Source organism: Amblyomma americanum, chromosome 6, assembly GCF_052857255.1.
Source record: "Amblyomma americanum isolate KBUSLIRL-KWMA chromosome 6, ASM5285725v1, whole genome shotgun sequence".
NCBI classification, from domain to species: domain Eukaryota; kingdom Metazoa; phylum Arthropoda; class Arachnida; order Ixodida; family Ixodidae; genus Amblyomma; species Amblyomma americanum.
The window spans coordinates 36787583-36814924 of record NC_135502.1 but is presented as its reverse complement, the minus strand read 5'-3'; the positions used below and the strand labels follow the sequence as shown (position 1 = coordinate 36814924).

The following is a 27342-nucleotide window of genomic DNA, read 5'->3' as shown; positions in this document are numbered from 1 at the left end:
ACTTCTACGCAAACCGTAAGATTGCACCGTAATAATCAATTAATCCGAACATTGCCACCTCGGGACGCTAGCAGCTTTCTGGTATTTATTGTAAAGAACGCACCCTATCGGTTTCCATGCATGGCAGTCTTAACTTCCTCGGTGCGAGCGCTGGACACACTTTAAAAGGAAGATTTCGCTACGCACCGGAAGGTTAGATCATTCCCATCAACATGTTCATAACAGTATCTTACAATATTCCACCGTTACCTCACAATTAAAAGTGATGTCCAACAAAACTGGAATTGATGCCACCGCGATCACAGTACAGCAACAAAATATTAACCGTGAAACTCGAAGAAAATTATCAAGTGCAAGCTCCTTGAGTGACTTAAGCAAAAAAAAAAAAAAACTAGTGCTTTTGTGAACCGAGGGGATGGCAACGTAATGAAACATGCGTGTAAAAAGAAGGAATGTGTGGATGGCAGTTGCGCTATGCAAAATTCAACCAACTCCATCGACGCACACACGCCATTGTTCAGGGGAGCATGCATTCTGCATATGGCTAGTTGGTGTTGCACGTTGTGAAGAAGTCAGCGCGAAAGCTATAAGACGGACTGAAGAAAGAGAAGACTGATAAGGAACAACAACAGCATTCACTAGCGCTGATTGAATGTCTCCCCTGTCCTTTCTTTCTTCAGTCCCTCTTCTATAGTCTTCGCGCTGACTTTTCAACGACGTTGTTCTTTAGCTCGAGTGCCGCAGTTCTGGACACACGAGGCCTGCATGTGTGTTCAGACGCCAGGCCCCTGTCATCACGAAATTATAATACATTACTCAAACAATTAGGTCACGCAGGGGTCTCCAGGCACGGCGAGCACGGCGCTCGACGTTATTATTTAGTACACCGTCCCCGACGATCCACGCAGGCGGTTACACGCAACCATCAAATAAACACGCAGCATCAGTCACCGACAGCCCCCATTAATCTTCCGCATCTCCCTAAACACTGCATGCGTCTCCGTTCAGATGGCGATGACCTCGAAAGACCCACTCTGTGGATGTCGTCCACGTCATCACCACCCCAGTCAAAGCGGCTGCGAAAAAGAAAAGTAATCGGAGCACGCGGGCCTCGTGCAGCACTTCACGTCGGGGCTATTTTGGGGCATGATGATAAATGGGCAGAAATTACGCCGTTCTCTCCCTGAAAATGAGTTGAGCTATCTAATCAGGCAAGAAAGTAAAAGAGAAACTCACCAGGGCTAGGACCCGAACCTACGCACCGTCGCGTATGTGCCATGGGCTACATTTACTCGAACATATATAGACGCGTTGTCGCATGCATGTAACAGGAGCGTAGCGATTAAAAAAAAGAAATAAATAAACTGGTAATAAATAAGTGACATCAATCCAAGGATGAAGTCAACGCACAAACCGCCTTCGGACGTCGCCTCACGTAAAGTGCTCTCATTTTAGCAAGTTAGATTGGCTGGTTGATTCGATCGGCGGAGCTTTTCAGGGGAGGCTGTTTCGGAATGCGGTAAACCTGTCACTCATCTCGTACACTGTACATAAAGCAACTGCGCAGAGCTGAAGGCGACCATGCATGTGACGAGGAAGTTTCAAAAGTTATTTCGGTGATTACCTCGGTTAACTGAAAACGCGCTTAGTCGTATACACGTCCACATTTGTGGATGCGACCGGAACACTACTAAATCCTCATATGCTACAGGCGCAATGTGAACAAATGCATATAAAATAAAAATGTGCCGAAATCTGTAGAACATTGCGCAAAATTATCTGAGTCCATGGGCATAAAAACTGACCGCAGGGAATCGCTTGTAAGATGGCGTTTTTCGCTAGTTATATGGCATGTTTTCGGTAAGTGCGCGCTTTCATTTGCTTGTTCTGTAAGCATTAGCACTTTAAAAAGCCTAAAACGAGCCTTTTTTTTTTATCTAACGACACCAAGTCATAACAAATATAATCTAGATCCTGAAATTGCTCAGTCACGAAGTGGGCACCCGAGGACTCGAAAAAAACTGCATAACCGATTATCTGGGAGGGTGGGCATTTATTATTGGCAATATTTGCAGGCTCCTTACAAAAATCTCAAAAGTTCAAATTTTCCCCCACTGAAAAATTCACTGGAACACCTTATTACGTTATGTCTTGGCAATGCAATAGTATTAGATGACGCCTTCACCGACAGTGACGTCCCTTCCTGTCTGGTGGGTGGCATCACTCCCTCCGGCCAATGGAGAGTATGGACGTCGCTCTCCCAACCCGATGGGGCTTCTTATGCTATCGCGTTAATGGCGCCTAAAGAGGTAATGACTTTATTCAGCTTCGCATACTGCTTCAGTGGCCGCACTCACAACAGTGCTCTTTCGTAAGCTCGGCGCCTCAGTGGTTGCCCGCCAATCATAACGGCGTTCAAGTATGGGGGCCCAAGGCGACAGCATGCAGGGAAAACGTGACGGGCAGTGGCCGCAGCTATGAGCCACCAATGTATAAAGTGTCGTCGCACCGTGGGAAAAAAGTAGCGAAAGGGCGCTCGAGAGAGCGCATATAGATAACAGCGCATGCCCGCCCCGTGAGCTGTCCGGATATGCGGCGACGGGCCGACGACTCGGATGCGACGTAGACAGCGTAAACACCGAAGCCGCGCCGCGCTCTGGCGACACTGTTCCTCTTGCATGCATGTATAACGTCGATGGCAGTGCGCGCGCGCGTGACGGCCTTCTTATGCGGATCCGCACCTCGTGCAACGCGGGTGCAATGCGAAGGCGGAGAAAAATAACAACCTCACCCCCAGCCTCCACTTGCATAAGCTGCGTCGCAAAAGGTGCGCCCGTTCTTACTGAATGGAGAAGAATTCCAAAGGCTGTCACATTCCCTCTGTCGAAGCGCATAACCGTCGAGCTCTGCAAGGCTGTGATCCGCGTTGGTGGTTCAGTGGTTAAGACCTTCGACCGCTGAGCGAGGAAGCGAGATCGAATCTCGAGGACGCCAGCAAGTGCGCTGAAAAAACCCAACTGACTGACAATTATTCGGGACCCCTTCTCCACTACCGCGCCTATTTCTCTCTCTCCCTCCTTCATCCTTCTCTCATGGCGAGGTTAGAGTCTCCACCCTGAATGAAACAGTTACTGTGTCTTTCCTTTCCTCAGAAGCAACGCCGCCAGTCTTTTAACCATGGTTATGGTTAGTAATCAATTGATTTTAACGTAACAAACCAATGCTGCGGATTAATTCTTTGCACACGAGGATCTCCTTCGACGTGCACCGAAATCTCGGTATGCGACCCATTTAGCCTCTATCAAAATGTGGATGCCGCTGCCACGGGATCTAAGCCGTGACGTCACGCTCAGCAGCCGAACTCCGCAACTATGCACTTAGAGTGCGGCGACATTGGGATGCGCATGCGCATGACTTAGCGCAGCTTTCTTTCTTCCACAGAGAAGCCATTTGGCGAGGGCAATCACCAAAAGGCTCCACTGCTATATATAATGGTCGTCGGCCGTTTCCAACCTCACTCGATTTATTTTAGAGCGAAAGCTCTACTTCATGGCCAAAGCTGCAAAAGTCGAGTCTTCGCTGAAGCTTTGACCTTGACCTTGAATGAATAAATATTGCCGCGACTGGCATTCGAACCCGCGGCGGCGCGAACAGATCAGCTTCGCTGGCCACTGCACGAGAGCACTAAGTTATCACCGCAGTCGATCACGCCTCGTGTTAAACTGCAACACACTCTCCCTCTGTGCATTGCACATCGTAATCTTCATCAACTTCCATCTGCGGCGCGAACAGAACAGATCAGCTTAACCTCGATCAGAGCTTAACCCGACTCCAATATCCTCGCCAGACGCCGACGACCCACCAAAGCAAAACGATGGGCCAATCAGGCTAAACGGACGCTTTCACTCGTCTACTCGGTTTAAGTACGTTAAAACCCTATCACTTTTTTTTAACGTGCACGACGTGTTCTTTGCTTTAAATAGCTGTGACCGATTTTCAAACGGACGCAAAGCCCAACAACAAAATTGTCCATTTCTTTCTCCAATTTATACCAAGCCTTTCCGTCTGACGGATGCTGGGCATTCAACTCCTGATAGATCAGCGCATCGCGACACTAATGACAGCATCATTAATAAACTGCAATGGCTCCTTACTATGTGACTTTCGTTTTATTACTGCTGTATTTTGCCACAATACCTAACCCAATTACCGTGATCTCGATTGCCTTTTATTATTCTGTGACCGTATGATTTCTGTATTTCTTCTTGAATGATTAGGCTATAGTTCGCCCTTCCCCTTGAAAATGCAGTTTAAAATTTACAGTGACTGGGTAAATAAATACGAACGCCAGACTAGGAGACTTGTATTCCGACCTTGTGACGCACTTTCGAAAAGTGTCTTTGGTTTGTATACGCGATGATGCCATCTTTCGCAGCACACATGGCCGAAAAGCAAGGACGGAATGCATCCTTTAAGGAAAATAGACAGACCCAAATAAAACAAAGAAAGAACTCTTCTTTCTCACTATCGTAATTAGGAAGGCAATGAGGCGTGCGGGTCTGATTAGGAACACGGCCCCAGCCAGACTTCCTTAATAAAGCCAGATCGTGCAAAAGGAGAAACGATACCATAACTATGCCTATAAAACTGTCCCTATCTTCTTTCGCTAATACCGAATTTGAAAGACGGCTCGATATTCAGGCACCGAAATATCACGGGGACTTGAAGGGGGAAAAAAAGCAACAGAGCGTAGTCAGTTCGACGGCCGCCAGCTCTTCCCTATGCACGACAGACCAATGGGAACTTTTCTCTCTACGGGTATCAGAATCGCGTCGGGACGCTGAACCCCGCCGCAGCGGAGACGAGACGACACCGTGCGCTCTTTTCTTTTATATATACGGCATATATATCTGGCTCTCCCAACAGCACGACGTCCACGCGAATTCGGCATCGTTTAACGAACCATCGCATGCCGCGGCGGCGAATTCGTACTGTGCCGCGAGATCTGGAGCACGCGCGTCCTCTCCCATAGCGGTGAGCCTGTTGGGGTGTCGTCCGACCGCGTGTATAACAAGGCGACAAAGTTCCCGCGCCGCGTCGCGTTCGTAACGACGCCGCCCGTTGAAGTGGAACAAGCAGCGCCGCGTCCTCACACGCACGCACGCACGCACACGCAATATCGGAGAACAGCATCTTCCCGAGGCACGTGTTCTCAGCGCCCGGTGAGTCCTTGCGGAAAGAAGGCTCCCGCACCGTCGCGTGGGGTGCGCGGCGCGACGCCTATGCTTTCGGAAATACAAAGTAACATGGGTCATGTTAGTCCCACAGTGGTGGTGGCACCGCAGGCACGAGTTGAATCCGTAACGGACAGACAATAACGAGGGCGCGGCACTTACTATAGCGCTGTGACTCGGTGGACGTCGACGAATCGGGAAGTTTAAGTCCGACCTGCCGCGGTGGCTCAGTGGTTAGGGCGCTCGACTACTGATCCGGAGCTCCCGGGTTCGGACCCGACCGCGGTGGCTGCGTTTTTATGGAGGAAAAACGCTAAGGCGCCCGTGTGCTGTGCGATGTCGGTGAACGTTAAACATCCCCAGGTGGTCGAAATTATTCCGGAGCCCTCCACTACGGCTACTCTTTCTTCCTTTCTTCTTTCACTCCCTCCTTTATCCCTTCCTTGATGGCGCGGTTCAGGTGTCCAACGATGTATGAGACAGATACTGCGCCATTTCCTTTCCCCCAAAACCAATTATTATTATTATTATTATAGTCCAAAGGCACTCATACGCTCACCAACACCGGCCAAGAATCTTGTCATCTTTGGATCTTGTGCCGTCGCCTAACATTAACGATGCCGCGTTAGGTTAAAAAAGTTGCCACCACCACCTGGGAGACGTTGAAGTAACGAGCGTTAGCTGTTTGGTTTACTAGAATTGATATGAATGAGATTAAAATGAGGTACAGCAATGAAAATACGAATTTGTACGTTTATTTTATTTATTTTTGCTTTTCGCTTTCATTACTGGCCGACATATTGGATTTATAAGTGACGTTACCAATAAATCATCAATTGGATATATCAGTGACGTCACCAATCAATCAATCAATCGCCAATATACTATGACGTCACCAACCAATCACCAATTGGGCTGCTACATCGAATTACTATGGGGGCCGCCATCTTGAATTCCTCGGACTTGGGAAAATTTCACGCCGAAGGGAAGTGGTAGCAGACCCCAAGAAATCGAGAAACGTGATAAGTAAGAGCTAACGCTCTTAAAAAGAAATCAAATCAATATCCACGACTGGGTGTCCAACCCGCGGCGGTGAGAACAGCTTCGCTGGCCACTGCGCGAGAGCACCTATAGGCTATCGCCCCAGTCGAACCCGCCGCCTCGTGTTCAACTGCACCCCACTCTCGCGCAGTGCATTGAACGCTGTCTTCTTCATCCACTAATACTGCCCGGGCTTTCGCGCTATAATCGGTTTAACCAAGCTGAAACCTTGGCACATTTTTCAAGAGCCAACGGGGTTTCGACTCTTCGATTAACTAAATGAATTAATGTTCGAAAAGAGTGCGTGAGGACTGAGTCGAAGGATGAATTAAAGGTATGGTGAGACAGGTGGCGTTGAAGATACCGTAACGTCCAGTTCGTCACCCTGGAGAATTAAGGCGAAATTCAGGTGGTCTTTTCGACGTAACATGACCATATCCGAATCATAAACTATATAAGTGAACTCCAAAAAATAGCCAGACGGGATTTTCATGGCAGTGCAGTTTTTTTTTCACGACAGGAAAGTTACTGCGTTGTTTTCTTTCTTTTGCGCTGAAATATTTTAATTATTTAAGCATGCCCGTTTTAATCACCTTTTTTATATTTTAGCTGCCAGTTGCCGCGGGCGTCTTTTTTTTTTTCGCTTTACCAATGGGAGGCTCTCCTACTTAGCCCGATCCAGAGACGCAGACAAAGATCGTCCAACTGGCCGAAGACGCCGCCAGGACCTCCTGGCCGTCGTTTAGGCGAGGGGCCTAGATAAAGCACCTCATGTTGTTGGAAGTGAAAGCTTTACAATCCAATTCATTTTTCCGCCTCTTCATTTTTCGCGCTACGCGTTTCCAAAGATTCAAGCTCTCTCGACTATGCGTCGCGAGGCGACAACATGGGGCCGGTTCTCCCGGCTATCTTCAGCGCTGTCTCAACGACACTCCGTCGCGCAGTTCGCGCTCTTCGCGACGTGTTGGCGCTCGCTCTACCAGCGCGAACGCTCGCTCTGACAAAAAAAAAATAAAGTGTCTCGGCGCGCTTATCGCCTGTGCAGGTTTGCTGCGCGTTTTGTCACGGGACATTTGTCGTCAGAAACGAAGCGGGAGATAAAAGCTTCTGAGCAAGTGGAAGGAGGAAACGGAGGAACGCGGTGGTGGCTAGAAAAAAAAATAATCAGGTTCTTTTAAACTGCGCGTTGAAATGGTGGGCGTCGGCGTGCCTGCACAAAGCGCCGCTGTCGGCGGGCGTGTATATAATCAGGCGTCAATCTGGAGACTAACCACCTAACGACCGGCGTTACAGGCTACATGTACCGCAGTTTCGCCATGCGGAGGAAACGAAGAAAAAGGTATATTTGGAGCTGAAATTAAAAAGAAAAAAGCTAGATAGAGGGGGGGAAAAAATGTGCCCGACAGCCGCCGTGAGGCACGCGCCTCGAGCGGAGCCGCTTTAGAGAATTTACAGAGCGTCTCACAGACGTCGTATAAACGCGCGGCAGGAAACGCTTAATTACAGCGAGCGTTTAACAAGCGCAGAGGGAAGGAGGATTGAACGAAAACGGACAGAAGTGCAAGCTTGGATAAATAAAAGCCGAGGAGCACGCAGTAAATAAAGCGAAATCTTTTTTGTTTCCTCGTTATCTTTCCAAATCGGCAATCCTGCGGGTTGGGTTGGAAACGAAGGTATGTATATACAAACAAGTCGCTTTAAAAGGGCCTTTCGACACAAGCTGAACATGTGTGCTTTGTTTGTCGGCACAAGAAGACAATGTATAGTGTATACGCTACTACCGAGGCACAGGGCATAAACAACTTGTATCCATGGGTTCCGCGGTAAACTTCTATAGGTTAGACAGTCAGATAACGCCTCTACTGATGCCTTCCGCATTAGTTACGGCGATATTTTTTTTCCTGTCCCATACATGCTCATTCTGTAGAACAAGCGCGAAAATTCGTAACACAGGAAATTCGCAGCAGCGGGAGCACAGCAGCGTCCACTGAACCCCAAAGGCTTCTTCCTGACCTCACCCGGCCACCTGACCCTCGCCGCTACCCTAAGGTGCAATCAGTTCTCTCTTCCCCGCATTACAGTCCTGCGCATGTCCCTTTCTTGTTGATTTTGACTAGGATATCATTAACTCACGTTTGCTCTCTAACCTACTCTCCTCTTCAGCAGAGTAAAATGATAGGGGTTAGCTCTATCATTTCACCCTCTTTAGCTCGTTGCTAAGTCCGCCTTTTAATTTCAATAATTTTCCTTGCTGGCAAGATAAAAACTATTATGTATACTTTCCTTTTGAGGGATATGGCTATAGCCCGGTATTCATGAGCTGATAGCCAAATGCACTTTACCCTATTCTTATTAGCACAGCTATTTCACGTTTATGGTCCGGATCTGCGATCGCAAGTTGCCCTAGACATATTCCTTCGCCACCTTCAGTACCTGGCTGCCTATCGTGAACTGTTCACTTCACAGGCAGTTGTACATTGCTTTAGTTCTCTTCATATGAATTTATCTGCCTTGGATTTCTGATCTCAGTGCTCAGGGCAATTTACGTAGCATACTCACAATAACCGACACAAGTCGCGCACACTGTCAGCGCAAATTCAACAGACGACCCGCACTGTAAACATAAGTTACATTATAGGGAGTATAACGGCAGTTAACAGCCCTCTTGCGCACTCCCTGCTAGGGGGAGTATATGATGCCCAAGTCTCGAATTTCAATTTCGAAAGTACATATACGAAACGCTTACTGTTGGCAACGGAGGCATATTCCGACCTCAAAGCACAGTAACTTCATTCAGCTAGCGAGAAAGGAGAATTTTAAACGCATGCAGCAGTGGAGATCTTGAGGTTTGCAATTATAGGTAATTGAAATCCCTCTTAAAATATTGCTAACTGCGCTAACTTGGCATGTTCTGAAGAGGAAATCTGCTTCCGTTGCCGACTATAAGTATTCCGTATTTCTAGTAATTGAAATCTACCCCAGTGCTTGGGTAGCATACCCTGCCCCTATTATGGAATGCGCTAGAGGACCATTTACTCCTCTTTTTTACTCCCTTATAGGGTAATTCGCGTTTATAGTCCGCCACTTCCCCTCGCCATTCCCGTGGTTCCAGAGCATTAGAAATTTCCATCACGGTCGAAGCGTTTCGCCTGCCACACGTTCCAAAGGTGCTTTGATGCACCTCGGACCAAACTTTGGCGACGTGCTCCGTATTGCCGATGAATAAAATGATTGATTCTCTACAGGAAAGCACGGGAGATGGTGCTCGGGAGTGCAGTGGCGAACAGCAGCGAATTCCCCCAGACGACGCATTGCTACTCTCGGCGCGTAAGGCATTCTCGTCACCCGCCTACAGGATGAAGAATGAGCTGCGAAAAGCTATTGCACCGCACTGTTTGTCCAAAGCTTCGTTGGCTGCAGCGGCCTATACTCTAAACAAGAAAGGAGTAAAAAGACAGTATGATGTCGTCTAGCACACACCTTTTGCGGAGCAAGGTATGCTACTCAAGCCCTGGGGTGCATTTTCGTCACTAAAAATACAAAATACGGTTGGCAACGGAAACAAACTCTCTCTTGAAAACATACCGAAGTTCCAGCAGTCCTGAATATTTTAACCGAGGTTTCAAGCTCCTCTATGCCTCCAGTGCCGCTTTTAAAACCCTCCTCCCTCAGCTAACTGGATCAAGTTACTGTGCTCTGCGATGGGAAAAAATGTCTCCGTAGCCAAGATTAACCATTCCCTTTATTTGGCGATCGAGATCAGTTCCGGAACATGGGCAGCACATACTTATTCTATTCTATACCCCGCCCCTAAAAGGGAATGCGCTAGGGAAGAGTCTACTCCCTCTTCGACTCCCATATACGCTCATTCGTGTTCCGAGTGTAGGTACCGGGCCGGCACTGCCTTCGATTTCGCCCACGATGGATGGCGCGGCACATACCACGAAGCGTTCAGGTGGATGCCTCAGGGTCCCCAGAGACGTCCAAGGGCCCGAAGGTTTGTAAAGGTGGCAAAGCAAATACGCAGTAGCAGTGCGGCGAAAGGTTCACTTAGCCGACTGCACCCGACAACGTTCGGGCGGCTTGCTTGCAACCTTTTCGTCCCCATGCCCGACTTGACTGCATCCTCCCTATTTCCCCAGCGGATGCTCCCTTCGGCCGGGAGGAGTTGACGCGCGCACCCTCACCGTTCGCGGCGCAGCTGCTGCAGGAGGGAGGCGAGGTGGCGCTCGGCGGTCGGCGAGGCCAGCCGGGGTCTCGCGTTGGTCCTGCGCAGCCGGTCTTCCGCCCGGCTACCGCCGCCACCGGGCTTGCCCGCCGGAAGACTCCTCGAACCAGGGCCGGGCGCCGCCGCCGCAAACGCCGACACGCGCCGCGCACCGGAGCCGCCTGGAAGTGGACAAATGACGGCCGTAACTCAAGACGTGCTCACCTTCAGCAAGTATCAACGGTCTTTAGTGCCGTCTAAAATGACGGAGGTGTCGGTACTGACACAAGGTGCCAGCGTTTTCAGAATGAGGCACTGAGAAAAGTCAATGCCGGACATGCCGGATGTTTCAACGAACACCTCGCCGGTTTTAAGATTCTGGGGACACTTAAGCCCCGCCATAAGGGTATGACAAGACAGTGTGAATAGCTCCCTTCAGCGACTTGTGGTCCTCTTTGCATATCACTTAGCCGACACGGACACTGTCGGACACGGCACACTGGGCCTCTCTTTAACCACACCAAACGAACGTGAATCAGTGGCCTAAATAGTCCCAGCAACGTTTAGTCTCTGGAAAAGCCGCATGGTGAACCGCCACGCCGAATCACCACGGTCGTCGTCGAAGTCTTTGTTTCGTGAGCAATGCGCTTTGGTGCGGGGAGTATATGCTGCCCTGCAAGAGCCGCCTAGCTGGCTCCCCTGTCTGGATGCACGTGTGTGCCTCCCAGACTTTTGATGTTTTGGAAGCAGGGGTCACGCAGGGGTAAGGTGGCCTGGTGTTTTGTGGCGTAAGCGTGCTTAGACTGTTCTTTTCGTCACTATTTCCATGCAATAAAGAAAAAAAAAGTGAATCAGTGGCCTATGGGTAGCGCGTCTGACTGCGGGATTCAAGGGGCACGGGTTCGATTCCCATCTCACCCCAACTTTCTTTTCAGTGCAATTACTTAACATTCTCACGACATAATGGCATTTGAGTCATGTTGCAATCTTATACACACAAATTATGTGATGTTTCAACCACTTTCCAAAACCATCGCTCCACGTCACTACCTTTTCGAACAATCCGGATTTGCTCACACGCGCCCGGCACCGCCAGATTCTCCGCTAAGCGGCAGCCTTAGCGCTAACGCGTTAATAACGATCACGCAGTTGACGACGATATCCTTTTTCAATGCGCCTAGCGGCAAAGCAAAGGAATGTGCATGACGTGGTACTGGAAGTGACATCACTACCATCTTGTGAAGCCACAACTTTTTAGCCAATGGGATGATCTGGCCTGGTGACGGCACTTCCTTCAAGCCAATCGGCGAATTTAGCTTCCGACGAGACATCTTCTCGATGTGGTTTAATCGCCGCGTCCATGGTTTCCACCTCCAAACTGAGTTAATTATTTATGCAATAAAATTTTTTTCACAGTAATTTACGGCCGCCGCGGCTGAGAGTGTGTGCCTGAAAAGATTTTTGTTAAATTAGGAGGGCCACAAAGGCGAAAACCATCCGCCGTCGGCGTCTGCGTGGAACCTCGACCTGCCAACGGTGGTAGGTGCGATTTCCCACTCTTCACCTGTCACCTGCCAACCGTCCCCTCCCCCTCTCCTATTGTAGGGGAGAGGGAGGCGCCGGACAAAGAATGCCTCAACAAAACTGAATAGAAGAAAAGATTACGAGTTGAAATGGAACAGTAAAATCATAACTGGAATGGATATAACAGGTTGTGGCCAAGTGCTAGACCACGGTCGCCAAATACTCACCAGACAAAATTTTGCCACCTATGTGTAGGCCACAAGCTCTTTGTGACTAAATCAATTAACCATCGGCCCTCATTCCCCAGCGGCTGCGGAGCAACTGACCAAGGCGGCGGACAGAACTGTGATATATATATTTTTTTTTCAACAGAAGGCAAGCGCAGCAGGGGGCGGCAGAAAGTTAAGTGGGCGGATGATATTAAGTTGGCAGGGATACGTTGGCCGCGTCAAGCACAGAACACGGCTAATTGGAGAGATATGGGAGAGGCCTCTGCCCTGCAGTGGGCGTAGTCAGGCTGATGGTGATGATGGTGGTGTGTTGAGTGCAAGACAATGGAATAAGAGTTGGAATCGAATCAGAGGCGGAACAGAATCAGAATTGGAATAGATAGGCGAGTGAAAGAAAAATGCTATAGTTTTTCCTTCGCACCAATGCAATTGGCAGCCCCTAAATTTTTTTATATTTCGAACTCCCTGCAGGTTCAGGAATTTTTGAAAGAGTTCGCTGAAACACTCGGCAGTGGTATTAACACTGGCACTGACACAGATGATGTAAGGATATGTAAGTTCGTGAACTATTTTGGCACATGTCAAGGAGGTTTGCGTACGTTAAATATTGGGTCTTTCGCTTTCCGCAGCGAACAACTAGGAGAAATTCGTGAATGAAAGGAGCGTAAGGCCGAGGCGTGACGGTTTTCGAAGTATCTGCGATTGTATGCCGCCGAAATAGGTCGAATAGTTTGTTAGCCAGCTTCGCTCAAAACCCCACACACCACTCGCGCGACAATCGTTGCCTGTCCTCGCTCCAGGAAAGCGAACAAAAACGACCACATTGACCCCCAGTGTCCTCAGGCGGCGCCTAAGGTCAAATAAGTTGATGTTTCACGCGCTCTATAGGAGCGAGAACGCTACTTCTGAACGGTGTCTCGTCCTTTCGTTTTGTGACAATATTTCCATTTCGCGCAAAAAAAAAAGTGAGCTGCTAAAAAAAATATGAACAATATGAACAGACGCGTTTTAACAGAGTATTTCATTGCCCTTTTTTATATAAAATGCTATTGCAGCTAAACGGCCCTTGTTTCGAAGCGAGGTTGCGCGGCCAGTGGGATACATCGGTCTAGGTGTTTTAGAACGTCGCTGATTGCCTAACTTGTCCTAAAAACTTCCTAATTAATCTGCTCTAATTCACCTCCGCCGAATAAAATGAAACGCCCTGCATACACGTGCAGGTGATAGAGCCTTTCAGTCGAGTCAATAGATAAATAAAGCCCGCAGACTCGGTCGGTGGTCGTCGCAGGACTCCGGCTCCCGACGCCGGAGGCAACCAAACTAACGCGCTCTAGAGATCTCAGAGCGATGGCGAGAAGGAAGCGTCGCCAACGGCAGTTAGCTCGGCGCCGCTCTTCCCTCCTCCTCCCCCTCCCCCTCCTCCTCCTCCTCCTCCTCCTCCTCCTCCACCACCACCACCACCACCATGGGGCCTCGCGGGAGACAGCACATAGTGCGCAATGGCGCCGAAGAAAGAGAGGGCGTGATCAGCCGGCGTCATCCCTTTCGAGGTCACACTGCTCGAGCGGAGATGTCAGGATGTGGCGGCGGCGGCGGCGGCTGGCTTCTGAAGGGCACGCCAAGGTTGCCCCAGCAACGGGCCCCGGCTGCCTCACCCCCCGCGAAGCCCCGCGCTTGGCCCGCGGATCAGCCCCCCGGGTTGGACTCGACGATGCGGCGCGCTGCCCACAGCGCCGCTGCTGTGAGTTCGCCCGCGGGGGATCCGCCCTTGCTGCAACGATCACCGAGTCTCGGCGCGGGGCACGCAACAGGACTTCGCCTCACTAAAACCGTGCAGTGCTGTGGGATCCAAAGCAGCCTGAGCCAGCCAGTCCGGGGTCCGAATTAGGCAAGCTGTTCGCATGTAAGCGAGATCAGCTAGTGTTTGATAGGCGTTTTAAAGATACCATCATTGGCGCCGGCAGATTCAATCTAGTTCCTCGTTCGAACAGTGCGATCAGTTCGGCTACTGACTGGCTAGCGTCAAACCTGGCTTCCACAACACTGCACGGTTTTAGAGCGAGAGAAAGACTGAATACATGCCTTAGAACATGCGAGCACAGCACTGGTACAGGCACACCGACGGAGCACGCCGGCAAAAGGGACAAAAGAGGGGAGGGAGGGGGTAGCCCCGTGACCACGTGACCCGGCTCGCAAATGTCGCCGGTGCGGAATGGCTCCCGTATTTGCTCACGCCGTTACGTATACGCAACTGTCGAAGCAGTGAAGCGAGAAAAATGACAACGTCGCGTGCGGTATGCATGCAATGAATGCACTTGTAACACAAACCTGCGCTGACAAGGGCTGCTCACGCTGTGCAACAGTGGAAGAGTGCGAGTAGAACGGGTACTGTGTAATTCATCGCTTAATGCTTCGATCTCGTATCATATCTCATATCATCTCATACGGTGAAAAAGACGGGAGGGAACAGCTGATCAAAGTGCTCACAATTACGAGTTCGTGTATCAGTATCAAGTGATAAACGAGCCACTTTATGCCATTACTCAATTTCGCTGTCACAGCCACAAAATGCGTCAACGCTGGGCTATAAAATTACCCACTGTGGAGTCGTTGGTCTCAAGCTGATGTCTACTTTGGCCATAACTAACTTTCTTTTTGTGCGGGGCTTTCTAGCGTAAACCGTTTACGTGCTCAGAGGCGGAAGTGTCTGGCACAACGGTCACAATTTTTGATGACGGTGCAATGGACAGTTCAGCTCATTTATTGAGAACACGGATTGGGCTCTGTAACAACACGGAAGATGAAAATGACGACGACTGTCGTAAGTGGCGTGCGTATTTGTAAAATGAAAGGCCATTAATCTGCATTTCCCAAACAGCCTGAATACTTTCTTTCAAACAATATTTCGCTTTTCACTTTATGGCGCGATGATCGCGCAAGACAGACCCATCTAAGCCTGCGCCAACACAAGGACGTGGATGAGCTTCCCGTCCGTAACTTTTCTTCTCGCGCTAAAATAAAAATTGGAACGTCTTTTGCTCGTGCCTTCGCAGAGTGTGTCAGGGACCGAGTGCACGAGGGTCACTATAGACGGCACGGCACATAAACGCAACAGTTAAACGCAACTCTGCGTGTGTAACGCTAAGGCGCCCGTGTGCTGTGCGATGTCAGTGCACGTTAAAGATCCCCAGATGGTCGAAATTATTCCGGAGCCCTCCACTACGGCACCTCTCTCTTCCTTTCTTCTTTCACTCCCTCCTTTATCCCTTCCCTTACGGCGCGGTTCAGGTGTCCAACGATATATGGGACAGATACTGCGCCATTTCCTTTCCCCAAAAACCAATTAGTATTATTTATCCTTAATTAATTTATTATTTATCCTTAATTAATTTATCCTTAAGGGCGAACGTGGACAGACTTCTGACCAGCTCACAGTTCAAGAATAATTTGTTTATCCTGTGTCAATTCCGTAATTATTTTTTTTTTTTTAGCTGAAGCACTGCTCTGCCTATGTTTTGAATCCCCTTAGTAACACCATGTACGCTATATGTCTGGCTGCGGCCCACACTCAAGCCATTGCTGATGATTTTGTTTGCTATCCCTTTGAAACGAGCGATCAACGGTAATACGCCGGATCATGGACAGTGGTCTTCTGACCACGGTTGCCAACGCCAGTGCGTTTGATGATTAATCAAGTAGGCGTCCATTAGTTTTACGAGTTGGTGCATCGAAAAAAAAAAACGTACAAGGCGCCGTCTTACAAGCTGTCCTTTAGTCCAACTTTATCACTCAATAACGCGACACACAGCCTGTAACAGCAGGCACATAAGCGAGCATCACCGCAGACGAAAAAGATGAAACTAATTCCTATTTTTATGTATACAGTATTGGTACAGCACTTGGAATACTTGGTATACATGGTATGTCGTATGCATCGATTGCAACAGTTAGTGTCCTTCGTTTGCGGTTTTTATTTTTATCCAAATTGCGGGGGCAAAAACTGGGCATTATCTGTGCTCAAATTCGACTGGAAATCGGGCTATTCAACAAAAACTTTGACAGTTCATAGTTTTTCTTTTTCGGGCTAATTTTTTTAGAGTAAAAATATTTTGCTATAATTAGCGGATGTTTTGGTGCGAGACATGAAATGTTCACTTCTTTGCTCATGAGTTTTATCAGCAGCCAGTATGGCATCGATGACATCTTGTACCAAGAAACTGCTCACACAGCACTTTTTCACATTTATTACAATTATTCATCGCGTACATTACTATTTATCTTTGCGGCACTTTCACGCCTGCGTCTGTGCTAGACCTGATTTGTGTACACTGGGAAAACATTTAACAGCACAGCGGCCATGGATCTCAAACGCTCGACCTCCTTAAAGCGGAGCATCATTAGAGTAGGTAGCGCTCGACATAACGATGACAACGAAACGTTCCGGTAGGTATCTGTGTCCTTAACTCACGCTTCCAAAGAATACTTGTCTTACTTATCCACAGATCAAACCAAGCGTTCAAAGCTGTTTAAAGTATTCAGGAGTTAACTAAGACAGCCGTCCCAGAACAACTACAAGACACCCTCTCGTTTCCGTGCGGGGCATCAGTTTTGAGCAATGATAAGCACTATAGTTGCACTATATGCATTTTCGGCCAGTGATTTTGGGTAAACCCGATTTCTAAGAAATCTGCTCGGGGTGCAAGAATCAAGTGAAACCAGGTTTTTCCAGAAAACGAAGATCTCTACATTAGACGCTACACCAAAAAGACTTGGTATGGAAACAAGACAAGTAGGTTTTAAAAACGCGTTCCATCCAAACCAGGGCACAGAAATTGAAGGTCCATGTTTCGTAACGTCTGCGAAAAAATGGCGTTTTCGTTTTGCGCCCCGGTTTGCTCAAGCCAGCATGTTGGTCCCTCGCGTATGCTTTCCATTTCGTTTCGACGACTCCATAAGACTGCGACTAAATTCTTAAAGTCACCATCGTCAGCTGAACCATATGCAGCCATAATCGATACAAAGGCAACCGGTTTCGCATCAGCTGACCAAGGGCACCAAACCTTTCTCGGTATGACTACCTCTTAATCTATCATGAAAGCAGCGCAAGTGGCCAGATACGCTCATGCATAGCGTCTTTTCCAAAAGTAAAGTAACCAGGCTGTATGGTTTCCTTCCCAGTCTTATCGTTGAGCACTTATGCAAACCCCCGAGCTGTAAATCTTTGTAATGTAAGGAGAACCATAATCCTAATCTTTCTAGACCTCTTGGTATTCAGGGAAGCCGCAATGGTGCCACTGCACGAGTGAGAAGCAAACCATGCAGCCTCCATGGTTGGCAAAGACGCGGTACTTTTGTTTGGACTTTCTTCAAGATAAACTTCGGTAAAGCGCCTCACTCGAGCCGGGTTAAGCCTAAATTAATTACCTTCATATTGTTTCCGACGCAACCGGGTAACGACCTCTCTTCGGGGATCTTTATTACCCACGATGTTCAGCTTCAGCCACTCTCATATTGCGAACAACCTCCTGATTCACACGCATGGACCGCCGGTTATCGGTTCCGCATCATTGCACGTCCTGCTCAAATCAACTTCTTGCTCTTAATTCCAGCTATAGAATATAGCCAACTCGCATATGTCGCCGAGACACATGCGGCTCTTAATCACATGTAATCTGTAGTCCGCTCAGCCCTAAACGGCGCTGCTTCCTCGGACTCCGCGAGCAATGACTGATAATGGTTTGTCGTTTTTGTAACCTGCACGCGGCATCCAGACACGGCTAACTAAACGACTTCATTACGGCCAAGTCCCGCCGGACGCAGGTCGTTCGCCCGCCGTGGGTGGTTCCGGCACCGGTTGAATTATTGCTACTCGTTAAACGCTTCGATTGGCGGCCTCGGAGATAGTACGCGAAGCACACTAGCGCGCCAGTAGTGCACGAGAGAACGCACGCGCTACCCGCAGACAAAAGGCGCGAGACTCGATATACCAAGCCCGCGAGGTTCCTTGAACCGCGCGCCCGCGAAACGATTATATAGACGCAGTGCACTGCAGGCTCCAAGCGTGGAGGGAGCGCTCTACGAGTTTACAAAACCGGACCGACCGCTGGAGGAGTACGGCAAAAAAAAAAAAAGAAATTCGCAAAGGACATAAATGATAGGAACGTCGGAACTGGTTTCCGATCACCACGCTTCCTCATCTCGGAGGCAACAGGAAATCGCTAAGCGACAAGCATAAGAAGAAGCCGGCAGTATTCGCCGCATCTCGAACGGAAACCACGCGAGCGCAGAAAGTTGGGAGTGACGGGAAAAGAAGCTAGTAGGCATCGAAGAACGCAACAAACCGCGCGAGGAGTGCGCGCTTTGCTCGACTCCGTATGCACGTCCGTTCCGCTCATATGCATGTATGCGCCCAGCGGGTCCGCTGAGGCGTGAGGCGCGCCCCTCTAGCAGGCCGAGTCTTCTCTCCCTCCCTCACACACGCTCCTCGTCGCCATGTTATACGTTGTTCTTTCGGCACAACCACAATTAGGATGGGGTTAATGCCAGCCAAACCCAATTGGTATGCGCCGTACGAGCCACGCAGTGCGCCACCGCCTGCAACGCCACCTTGCGGCGTCTTTACGCGAGCTCGCAAAGCACCACTGTCCAGGAAGTGACCGCAGGGTCCCGAGTGTTGTGCGCGCGTGAAAAATGGACGGGATAATAAATCAGGGCCACGCTTAGGGCGCGCTGGAATGCGCGCATTTATGGTCGAGAGGCTGAGCTAAGTTAGTTTAGGTTTACTCCTTGGGGATAGGTATACCCCGGTCCTCAGTGCACGGTCCACAGCTGGGGAGCAATGATCGACGGCAGAAGGAGTGTCGTCGATTGTCCGGACCCGTAGAGTATCTGTTACGGGTCCAATTGGACTTACTTTTGGAAATGTGGCGGAGAGTTTGAAGGATGCTTCACTCCCGCCACCGGTTAGCCCGGTATTGCACTGCCTCCGGGATCGTCCTTGTCTTTAGCGTGTCTTTACTATCCTGTCTTTCTATCCCATCTTTCAACTCTCCTACTGTCTGCACGTGGTAGCGATTGTGGCTCGGCTTGAGCCAGTGGGCAGGCCTGTGCACTTTCCTTCTCTTTCTTCCCAACAACAACAACAACAACAACAACAACAACAACAACAACCACAACAGAAGGAGTGACAAGTCAGAGCAACCGATGGCTCTTCTTTCTGCCACGCCACTGCCGTCTTAGCAATACTGGCATGGGAGAGCAGCTTTGTCTATACCTTGAATGGTCGAATTCACGGGTTCATAAAAAGGCGACTTTTTTTTTTTTTGTTGGGGCACAGCGTTGAGGGTAAGTGCGTTTTCGAAACTCTAAAACCTGATGTAGATATTATTTACGGTAGGATATATGCACGCCTCTCAATAATTAAGGAGCCCAACAGTAGTAGTAAAAAAATTAACTATTCGATATATGTTAACCAGCCTGCTAGTTAGCACGTCTTAGATGTATTCTGATGTACTGGATCACTGACAATGCTGCACCAGAAAAAAAAAAAGCGCTCTTCAAACTCAAAAAACCTATATTTAAAATTTGTGTAAATTCTTAGTTGAAACACCCTGTATATGCATCTGTATACGTGCTCCAAAAGTAACCGAGCAACGGGCTTTTGCTTATCAACAGCATAGTGAAGCCTTTAAGGCACCCCTCAACACCGAAGGTCGTCGGAAAGTGAGGACAAGGGTCCACCTTACTCACGGATTCACAGTTTAGGGGCTACCATAAGTGCTTCGTTACGCGGCTAAGAGACCACCGTTTCACGGTTACTTTTGGCAAAGACGGTGCACAGCAGCGTCGCTGCGCGCGCTTCCGATTGCATAACCACGGGGTGTGTGCGCTGTGTGATAGGAGTCAAGGGGAAGGAAAGTGAGGTCGGTCGATTCGGCCCCGAAGGTCAATTCGCTCAGACACCTCACGCCGCTGTTGAAGGGGGTCATCGCGGGCTGCGGCGGACTCGTGTCAACGACCCGCCCCCAAACTACGCGGCGGCAGCTCAGGAACACATAAACAGGATGCCGCTAAGTCGTACATCGCGGCCAGGGAGAAGTGAGCCTGTACAGAGGCTTCTGCAGCAGTTCAAATCAGTGCCCGAGCTTGTTTGTGCTCACTCTTGATGACAAGAACTCAGAACGAGAGATTTGTGCGGCTATAGAACGTTTACCGAGATAAGGTGGCTAGCACAAGAGAGGGCTAAGTGGAAGCCACTGAACTGAGACAGGCCTCTGTACCGCAGTGTGCTTAACCAACTATTAACCCGGCTGATGATGGATGGTGACGATGATGACGACGCTGATACGGGTGCATGCGGACTACATCTCCTCATATGTTCACTCTAGCGAATGGGTGTACGAACGCTATCATTTACAAATTGCAATGCCTTCTCCTCAACGAATCTGTCCCGCAATGTGTTTAACCAACGATTAACTCGGCTGACGATGTATGATGATGACGCCGATACGAGTGCATGCCGACTACATATCCAGATAAGTTCACTCGAGTGAATGAGTATAGGGACTCTGTACCCTTTACTAATTGCAATGCCTTCTCCTCAACGAATGTGTACCGCAACGTGCTTAACCAACGATTAACTCGGCTGACGATGTATGATGATGACGCCGATACGAGTGCATGCCGACTACATATCCAGATAAGTTCACTCGAGTGAATGAGTATAGGGACGCTGTACCCTTTACTAATTGCAATACCTTCTCCTCAACGAATCTGTACCGCAACGTGCTTAACCAACGATTAACTCGGCTGACGATGTATGATGATGACGCCGATACGAGTGCATGCCGACTACATATCCAGATAAGTTCACTCGAGTGAATGAGTATAGGGACGCTGTACCCTTTACTAGTTGCAATGCCTTCTCCTCAACGAAGCTGGGCGGCAGCGCGGTGCGCTCAATGCATCACGGCCCACGTGGCTCCTATAATCACGCGATTTGCATATTCTAGGCAGTCATCTCCGCATTTAGAGCCGAGCGGAGTGTTCTGGTGCAACTGACCATTAAACAAACAAGCGCGCGGCTTCAAAATGGACTTACCGGAAACTAAGCTTCACTATCATTGCTGATCATGCGGATAAAGACCTCCGGTGAGTACGGCGCGGTCTTAGTGCAGCCTAGAAACGGTATCGACGTCAACATCCGTGATATGAAACTGCGGTCCAAATGGTACGTCTGCTTTCTTTCAAGGTCATACGGACGTGAAAAACCACGCAAAGCTCATGAGTTCCCAGGCCTGCAGTTCTGTGTCTAGCACATCCCTAAATGTAAACCTCACAACAGAAAAGAAACAAAAGTCAGTGAATGCAAACAGGTACAGACGAGACGACCAGAGCACAGCTTACATACATGCTTATATCAAAAGGAACAAGCTTGTTTATCTTTCAGCGAGTCATCCGGATAGCCAAACTGATGCAACCCGCGTGCTATATAGTCAGCTGGGTGAATGCAGCTGAAAACCTAGTACCTATAACCCCTTCCAGAAGCAGTTCATACACATCGATGTCAGGAGAACGCGTGACCGTCGCAGTCAGCTTCGGCATAGTCTTATGACAGGTACCAATGTTATTGGCTCCGGCACATCAGACACACAAAACACAGCGTCGAATGCACCTTCCCATGCTACGGACCGGAAAAGTCTTCGTTAATATCCAAGCTGTTTTTCATCACCCTCCTTTGAAGCTTTCTAGCTAGGTCCCTGGAAATGGCAGCACCAAGGAGATCTGTCGCCGAAGTCACCTCAACGAATGGAGCCCTACGGCGAAGCCATGACTCTCCACACACAACGGGCAGTTGAACACAGTGCGGCCGATGGATTAGACAAGTGCATTGAGTCCAAAGAACACTTGACCGACGCCGAGCACTCAACCCCACTGGTAATGATCAACTACATCCGGCCTTGAGTCTCTAAATTTGTATCTGAGATGCTAACGCTCAGGAAGACCACACTACTGGAGCACTATGTTGTGATGCCAGGTTTGACCGCTTGACTTCAAAGCGATATTCACTCCAAATGCAAATATTCGAGGCAACGTGGCGTATTCCACCCTAACCTCAACGGCACGAACCGTCCCTGCTCGTGATATCTGTGCTCTGAAAGTGTAAAAACCGCATAGCGAACAATGCAATAAAGGGTTCCGTGCTTCAACCAAAGCGAAATTACCACATTTACCGACATCCTAAGCGTTGAAACGACAGCCCAGACAAAAGCGTGGCCTCGGAGCCGTAATGGGGTGACCTGCGACGGTTCTAAATTCGCCGACTGGCGCACAAAACATGCGCAGTTAAACTAAACAATGCACCGGATATGGGAGCGCCGACTGCGAAAAGAGCGACTTCACTAGGCCTGGAGCTCTCAAGGACCGTTGTGCACCTGGAGTGGGACGAGGTATAATTAGGCAATCGCGTATGACGTAATATTAAATGAGCAAAAACGCGCACTCACGGCATGCAGAACCCGGCGAACCACGAGCGGAGATGGCACGCTTGCCTGCAGTGCACCGGTACCAAGCGGCAGAGCCAAGCGCAGGGGAGAGGCCACGCTACCCGCGAACCCATGCGAGGCCGGCTTCGATCGGTGTGTGACGAAACAGGGAAGGGGCAACGCGAAGCTCTTCTCCATTTCCCGTTCCGCGTTACGAGCAACACCCCGGGGTTCGAGGCTGCGCACAGAGAAAGCCCGCGGCGTTTCAGCAACGCAAGTATACGTGGGCAGCAGCTGGCGATTACGAGAACTGCTTAATCTGAATTCGCGCGGCGAATTCGACGAAGTTACCGGGGTAGCGTAGAATGCGACGCGGCTGTGAACAGTCTTGCTGAGGTGGGCGCCGCGGGCGTAGCGCACTCAACGCAGATTAACGTAACACTGCGCCAGCCTTGCAAATGCGTCACATTTCGTAGTGAACGGAAGCGAACAAAAGAATATCGAAACTTTGCGCAGCGGCGTATCTGAACTCGCAGATTAGCCTTGCATAGAATAAATCAATATGCACCAAGGGGGTCTTGATTCACAAGACCACGTGCCATAGCTATACATGAACAGGCAAGGATAGGGAGATAATGGTTTGTAATGATATGTCGACGAAAAAACCGACAGACACTGAAACTTGCTTTCAGTGACTGATGGCTGCTTTCATAAACTAGACACGAATTAATCCAAAGCTCCATATTATTCCTGGCACCATACATTCGCAGACTATCTTTGCAGTTGAGTCTGTTAAAAAGCCACGCTCTCATAAGCTCAGTGTGACCACTATAGCGTAGTCTAGAAGTTGCGAGCCAGAGGGCCACTCTGTAGTTCTGCGAACTATCATGCTCCCAGCGCCGCGATAGATGTAACAATATAGTTGTGACAAAATGACATGGAAAACAGGCAACAAGGTCATAATGCTAAGATACACTGCACAGTTAACAGAAATCGCCTACTTATGCGTTGCAGGGATGATAAATTTCTTGTAATAGGCATTCACTGGATGTGCTGAAAAAACAAAAGAACAGTTAGCTACCCGCCGCGGTGGTTCAGTGGTTAGGGCGCTAGGCTACTGATCCGGAGTTCCCGCGTTCGAACCCGACCGCGGCGGCTGCGTTTCGATGGAGGCGAAACGCTAAGGCGCCCGTGTGCTGCGCGATGTCAGCGCACGTTAAAGATCCCCATGTGGCAGAAATTATTCCGGAGCCTCCCACTACGGCACCTCTTTCTTCCTTCACTCCCTCCTTTATCCCTTCCCTCACGGCGCGGTTCCGGTGTCGCCGATATGTGAGACAGATACTGCGCCATTTCATTTCCCCAAAAACCAACTTTCAATTTTCAACATTTAGCTACACTTTGATAGTAAGATCAGTAATTCTTGTCATCTACATAGGTCTGTGTTCTATATAACAAAAAATAACATGCACGAAGCTCACCTGTTCAAGCATAACATGATCTCAGTTCTTTGATAGATATTGATAGATATTTCAAAAAAATTAGATTAGCAGCAGCACGACCCGGAAGACAAGCTGAACAAAATGTGCACTGAAATGTTCACTTTCCTCCGGTATGACAACTCACGGCGTTTCATTTTATTTGGCACGGACTAAATAAAACACGTGGACTCTACATTTAATTGGAACACGATAGTGGATAAATCAGTTAATCTTCGCAGAGCTACTTGAATGGGTTTTCTGCCTGGCCAGATAACCCAACCTTAAAAGCTGTACTCTGCAGCTTTTTCTGAAAAAAAATCTGTACAAAACAAAATGAAACACTCGCTATTGTTAACTTTGCTAGGACCCAATCAATAGCAACTGCTTATTGTGCTCTATGATGCAATTATGACACCATCAACAAGTTCCATTTAAAATTTGCTAATGCTATCTGAAGCATGGCATCTTTTGCCTCTAAGAATTAGTAATGCTGTCTAATAAACTCAAATGTCCTTTCCAAAACCAGTACTTCTTTCTGAATAGGTGACAACACCACGATCATTATTCACGAGTAGATGCGGATGGGCGTTTCCAGGAAATGTAGCGTCGGTGCAAATACTTGGAAATGCACAGAAACTGCACAGCTCTATTACTTACCAGCAGGGAGACTCCATTGAACTGCAGAGTGTCGAGGAATCTCATTGCGATGGTCCATGCCCTCCAAGGCTGGAGATGGGTCAAGTACATCAGCAAGAGTCTTTGGTGAGCATTCAAGGAAGCCCGGAGTTGGCGGTCGCTCTGTGGTTTTCAGACCCATGGTCCGCACGGAAGACGCTCTTTAATAAGGCACTGCTTCTTCGTTGTAAAAAGGTGTACAAAGGAATTTTTGCTTTCCAGCAGGCCCCATCTGACACACTGTTCATCCAGCATTCAGTAGGAAGGCACTCCTGAAAGTAACAAAAAATGATAATACTGACACTGGCAGCCTGCATAATCACAACATGAACTGCGAGCAGCCTGTGCTGAGCATGCAGAGGCGATGTGTGCAATGAAGCCTGTGCAGTCATTTACAGTGTTTAAATATATCTTACCAACTATCTAAGCTGTTTACGCCACTACAATAGCGATAAGTGTGCATCTTCATACAGCGAACATAACTGCTCAGTCTCTCGATGGTTTTTCCATTTATTTTCAAAGCAAAGATTAAATTTTATGGTTTATGGGGATTTAACGTCCCAAAGCGACTCAGGCTATGAAGGGACGCCGTGGTGAAGGGCTCCGGAAATTTCGACTACCTGCGGTTCTTTAACGTGCACTGCAATCGCACACTCCATGGGCCTCTAGAATTTAGCCTCGATCGAAATCCGACCGCCGCGGTCGGGATCGAACCCGCGTCTTTCGGGTCAGCAGCCGATGCAGAAGAAAAAATTGATATGTGCAAGAGTGCACGCAATAAAATACAAGTGCGCTCGACTAAAAAGCTCTCTATTTTGAAAAAAATTACCATTGCTTGGCTTGGAAGAAAAACTTTATAAAAACAGATAACATAGCTTTGAAAGGCAAAAGATATGACGCGTAGCGTGAGGATATTACTACGGTGCAGCAAAATCATGATAACCATGCAATACCCCTAGCATGCAGCCGCAATGGAGGCTGTATAATTGCGACATGCAGCACTCTTGCTCCGAACGACAGGTGTTCAAAGCAGCAGGGATAATATTATATTTATATATCACCAGATCATACATTGCAAGGATAACATCAGCAGTGTCACAGATAGCGAGGGTGATTTAGGACACAGCAACGACCGCTATGATCGAAACAGCAGCATATACAATCGCATATACATCAGCGCGAAACTATAGAGTACGATACTGCGCTGCATGAGAGCGGTTCTATACAATCAAGCGCGAAATACTGATAAAGCGGCGAATTGTTCCCATGAGCGTAAACTTAAGAACAAAGCGACATTTTGTAACGCGTCCGTATGCCAGACGCAAGCGTACTCACGGCGCACAGATCAATAACGTGGGATTCCCAGTGCTTGTGTCTCATACTGCACCTGCCACTGCTTAATATTTTGCCTAACCAAGACAGTACCGGTTCGTTCTTCTATCACGTGTGCGCGAGCGCCGGCCTGTGGTGATGACTGCGAAGTAGTTTAGGTTTAAACGCGGCACACATTATCTTCTAATGCGAAAGTGCATTTTCCACACCGCAGCGAAAGCTTCCTACAAATTTCCGATCTCACACAGAAAAGCTTTTCTGCACATTTATAGCTGCACGAATTAGAGAAGATGAGCGCAAGGTCGCAGTTCCGCTAGGAGGAGTTCAACGCTCGCTGAAAACGAGACGGCGCAAAGTACCAAAGAAAACGAAAACGTACCGCGTGTCCCGGGGCAATCAAGCGTCGTGAAGGCAGCAGGCGTCCCGCGCGACGGCGCCGGCATCCGATCTGACTGCGGCGGCTCTGGCCGCTTCGAAACTGCTCCTTCCTGCTTCCTGAGGGGCACTGACAGGTCGAGTGGAAAGGCGGAAAGCGAACTGACGGACGACCAATCAGCCGGCAACACCCTTTGAGTCACACGCAGAGCTTGGGTACAAGCGACGATCGAATGTAATACCCGATTAGGAAAACTGCCAAGGACGCGTCTCTCACGACAGTGGCAGCGAAAAGGTGCAAAAGGGGAAGAGAACATTAGCTAGGCTTCAGGATGGTCATTCCAAACCAATGCAAGGAAAGTGAACGCTAAGACAGTCCAAACAAGTGTATTTATACCGCCACTTGCTCTTTCTGATGACGCGGGATCAGCTAACAAGCTTACTTGCTCATGTGCGTCAAGCAGCGTCCCGGCGTTCAGCGAATGAAGCAGCCAGCGCCTTTCGCGTGGCGCCATCTCAGTCTAAAGAAGCCAAGCAACCATTGGTTGCCATAGCTACTACAGCCGACTGCAACTGAGCTTTCGCATGAAAGTTTCGGTTCTGGACACCCACGTGTTTTAGCCGCCAGTTTGACAACAGGGTACAAACACTTTATTAATATGGTGCTTCGAAAACAAGCGATTTCAAGATTTACCGCTGTGTCTTGAAAGCAATTGCGAGGAGGTCATGCATTGTGTGTTTAGGCCACGGTGGTTTAGG

General features: G+C 48.9%; 1 protein-coding gene across 2 annotated transcripts in view; it reads right to left on the bottom strand.

The window, feature by feature from the left end:
• The window catches only part of LOC144136615 (uncharacterized), a 107879-nt gene extending 82736 nt beyond the window's left edge, over positions 1-25143 (bottom strand). The window contains exons 1-2 of one of the 2 annotated variants that reach the window (XM_077669097.1): positions 24859-25143; positions 10463-10664 (exon numbers count right to left, since the gene is read on the bottom strand). In XM_077669097.1, coding sequence (XP_077525223.1) covers positions 10463-10664; positions 24859-25018 — 362 coding nt within the window. In that variant the 5' untranslated portion in view covers positions 25019-25143. Of the gene's footprint in view, positions 1-10462; positions 10665-22741; positions 22857-24858 lie in introns of those variants that run through there. The other variant, XM_077669098.1, reaches the window with a different exon arrangement.
• Positions 25144-27342: the final 2199 nt, after the last annotated feature.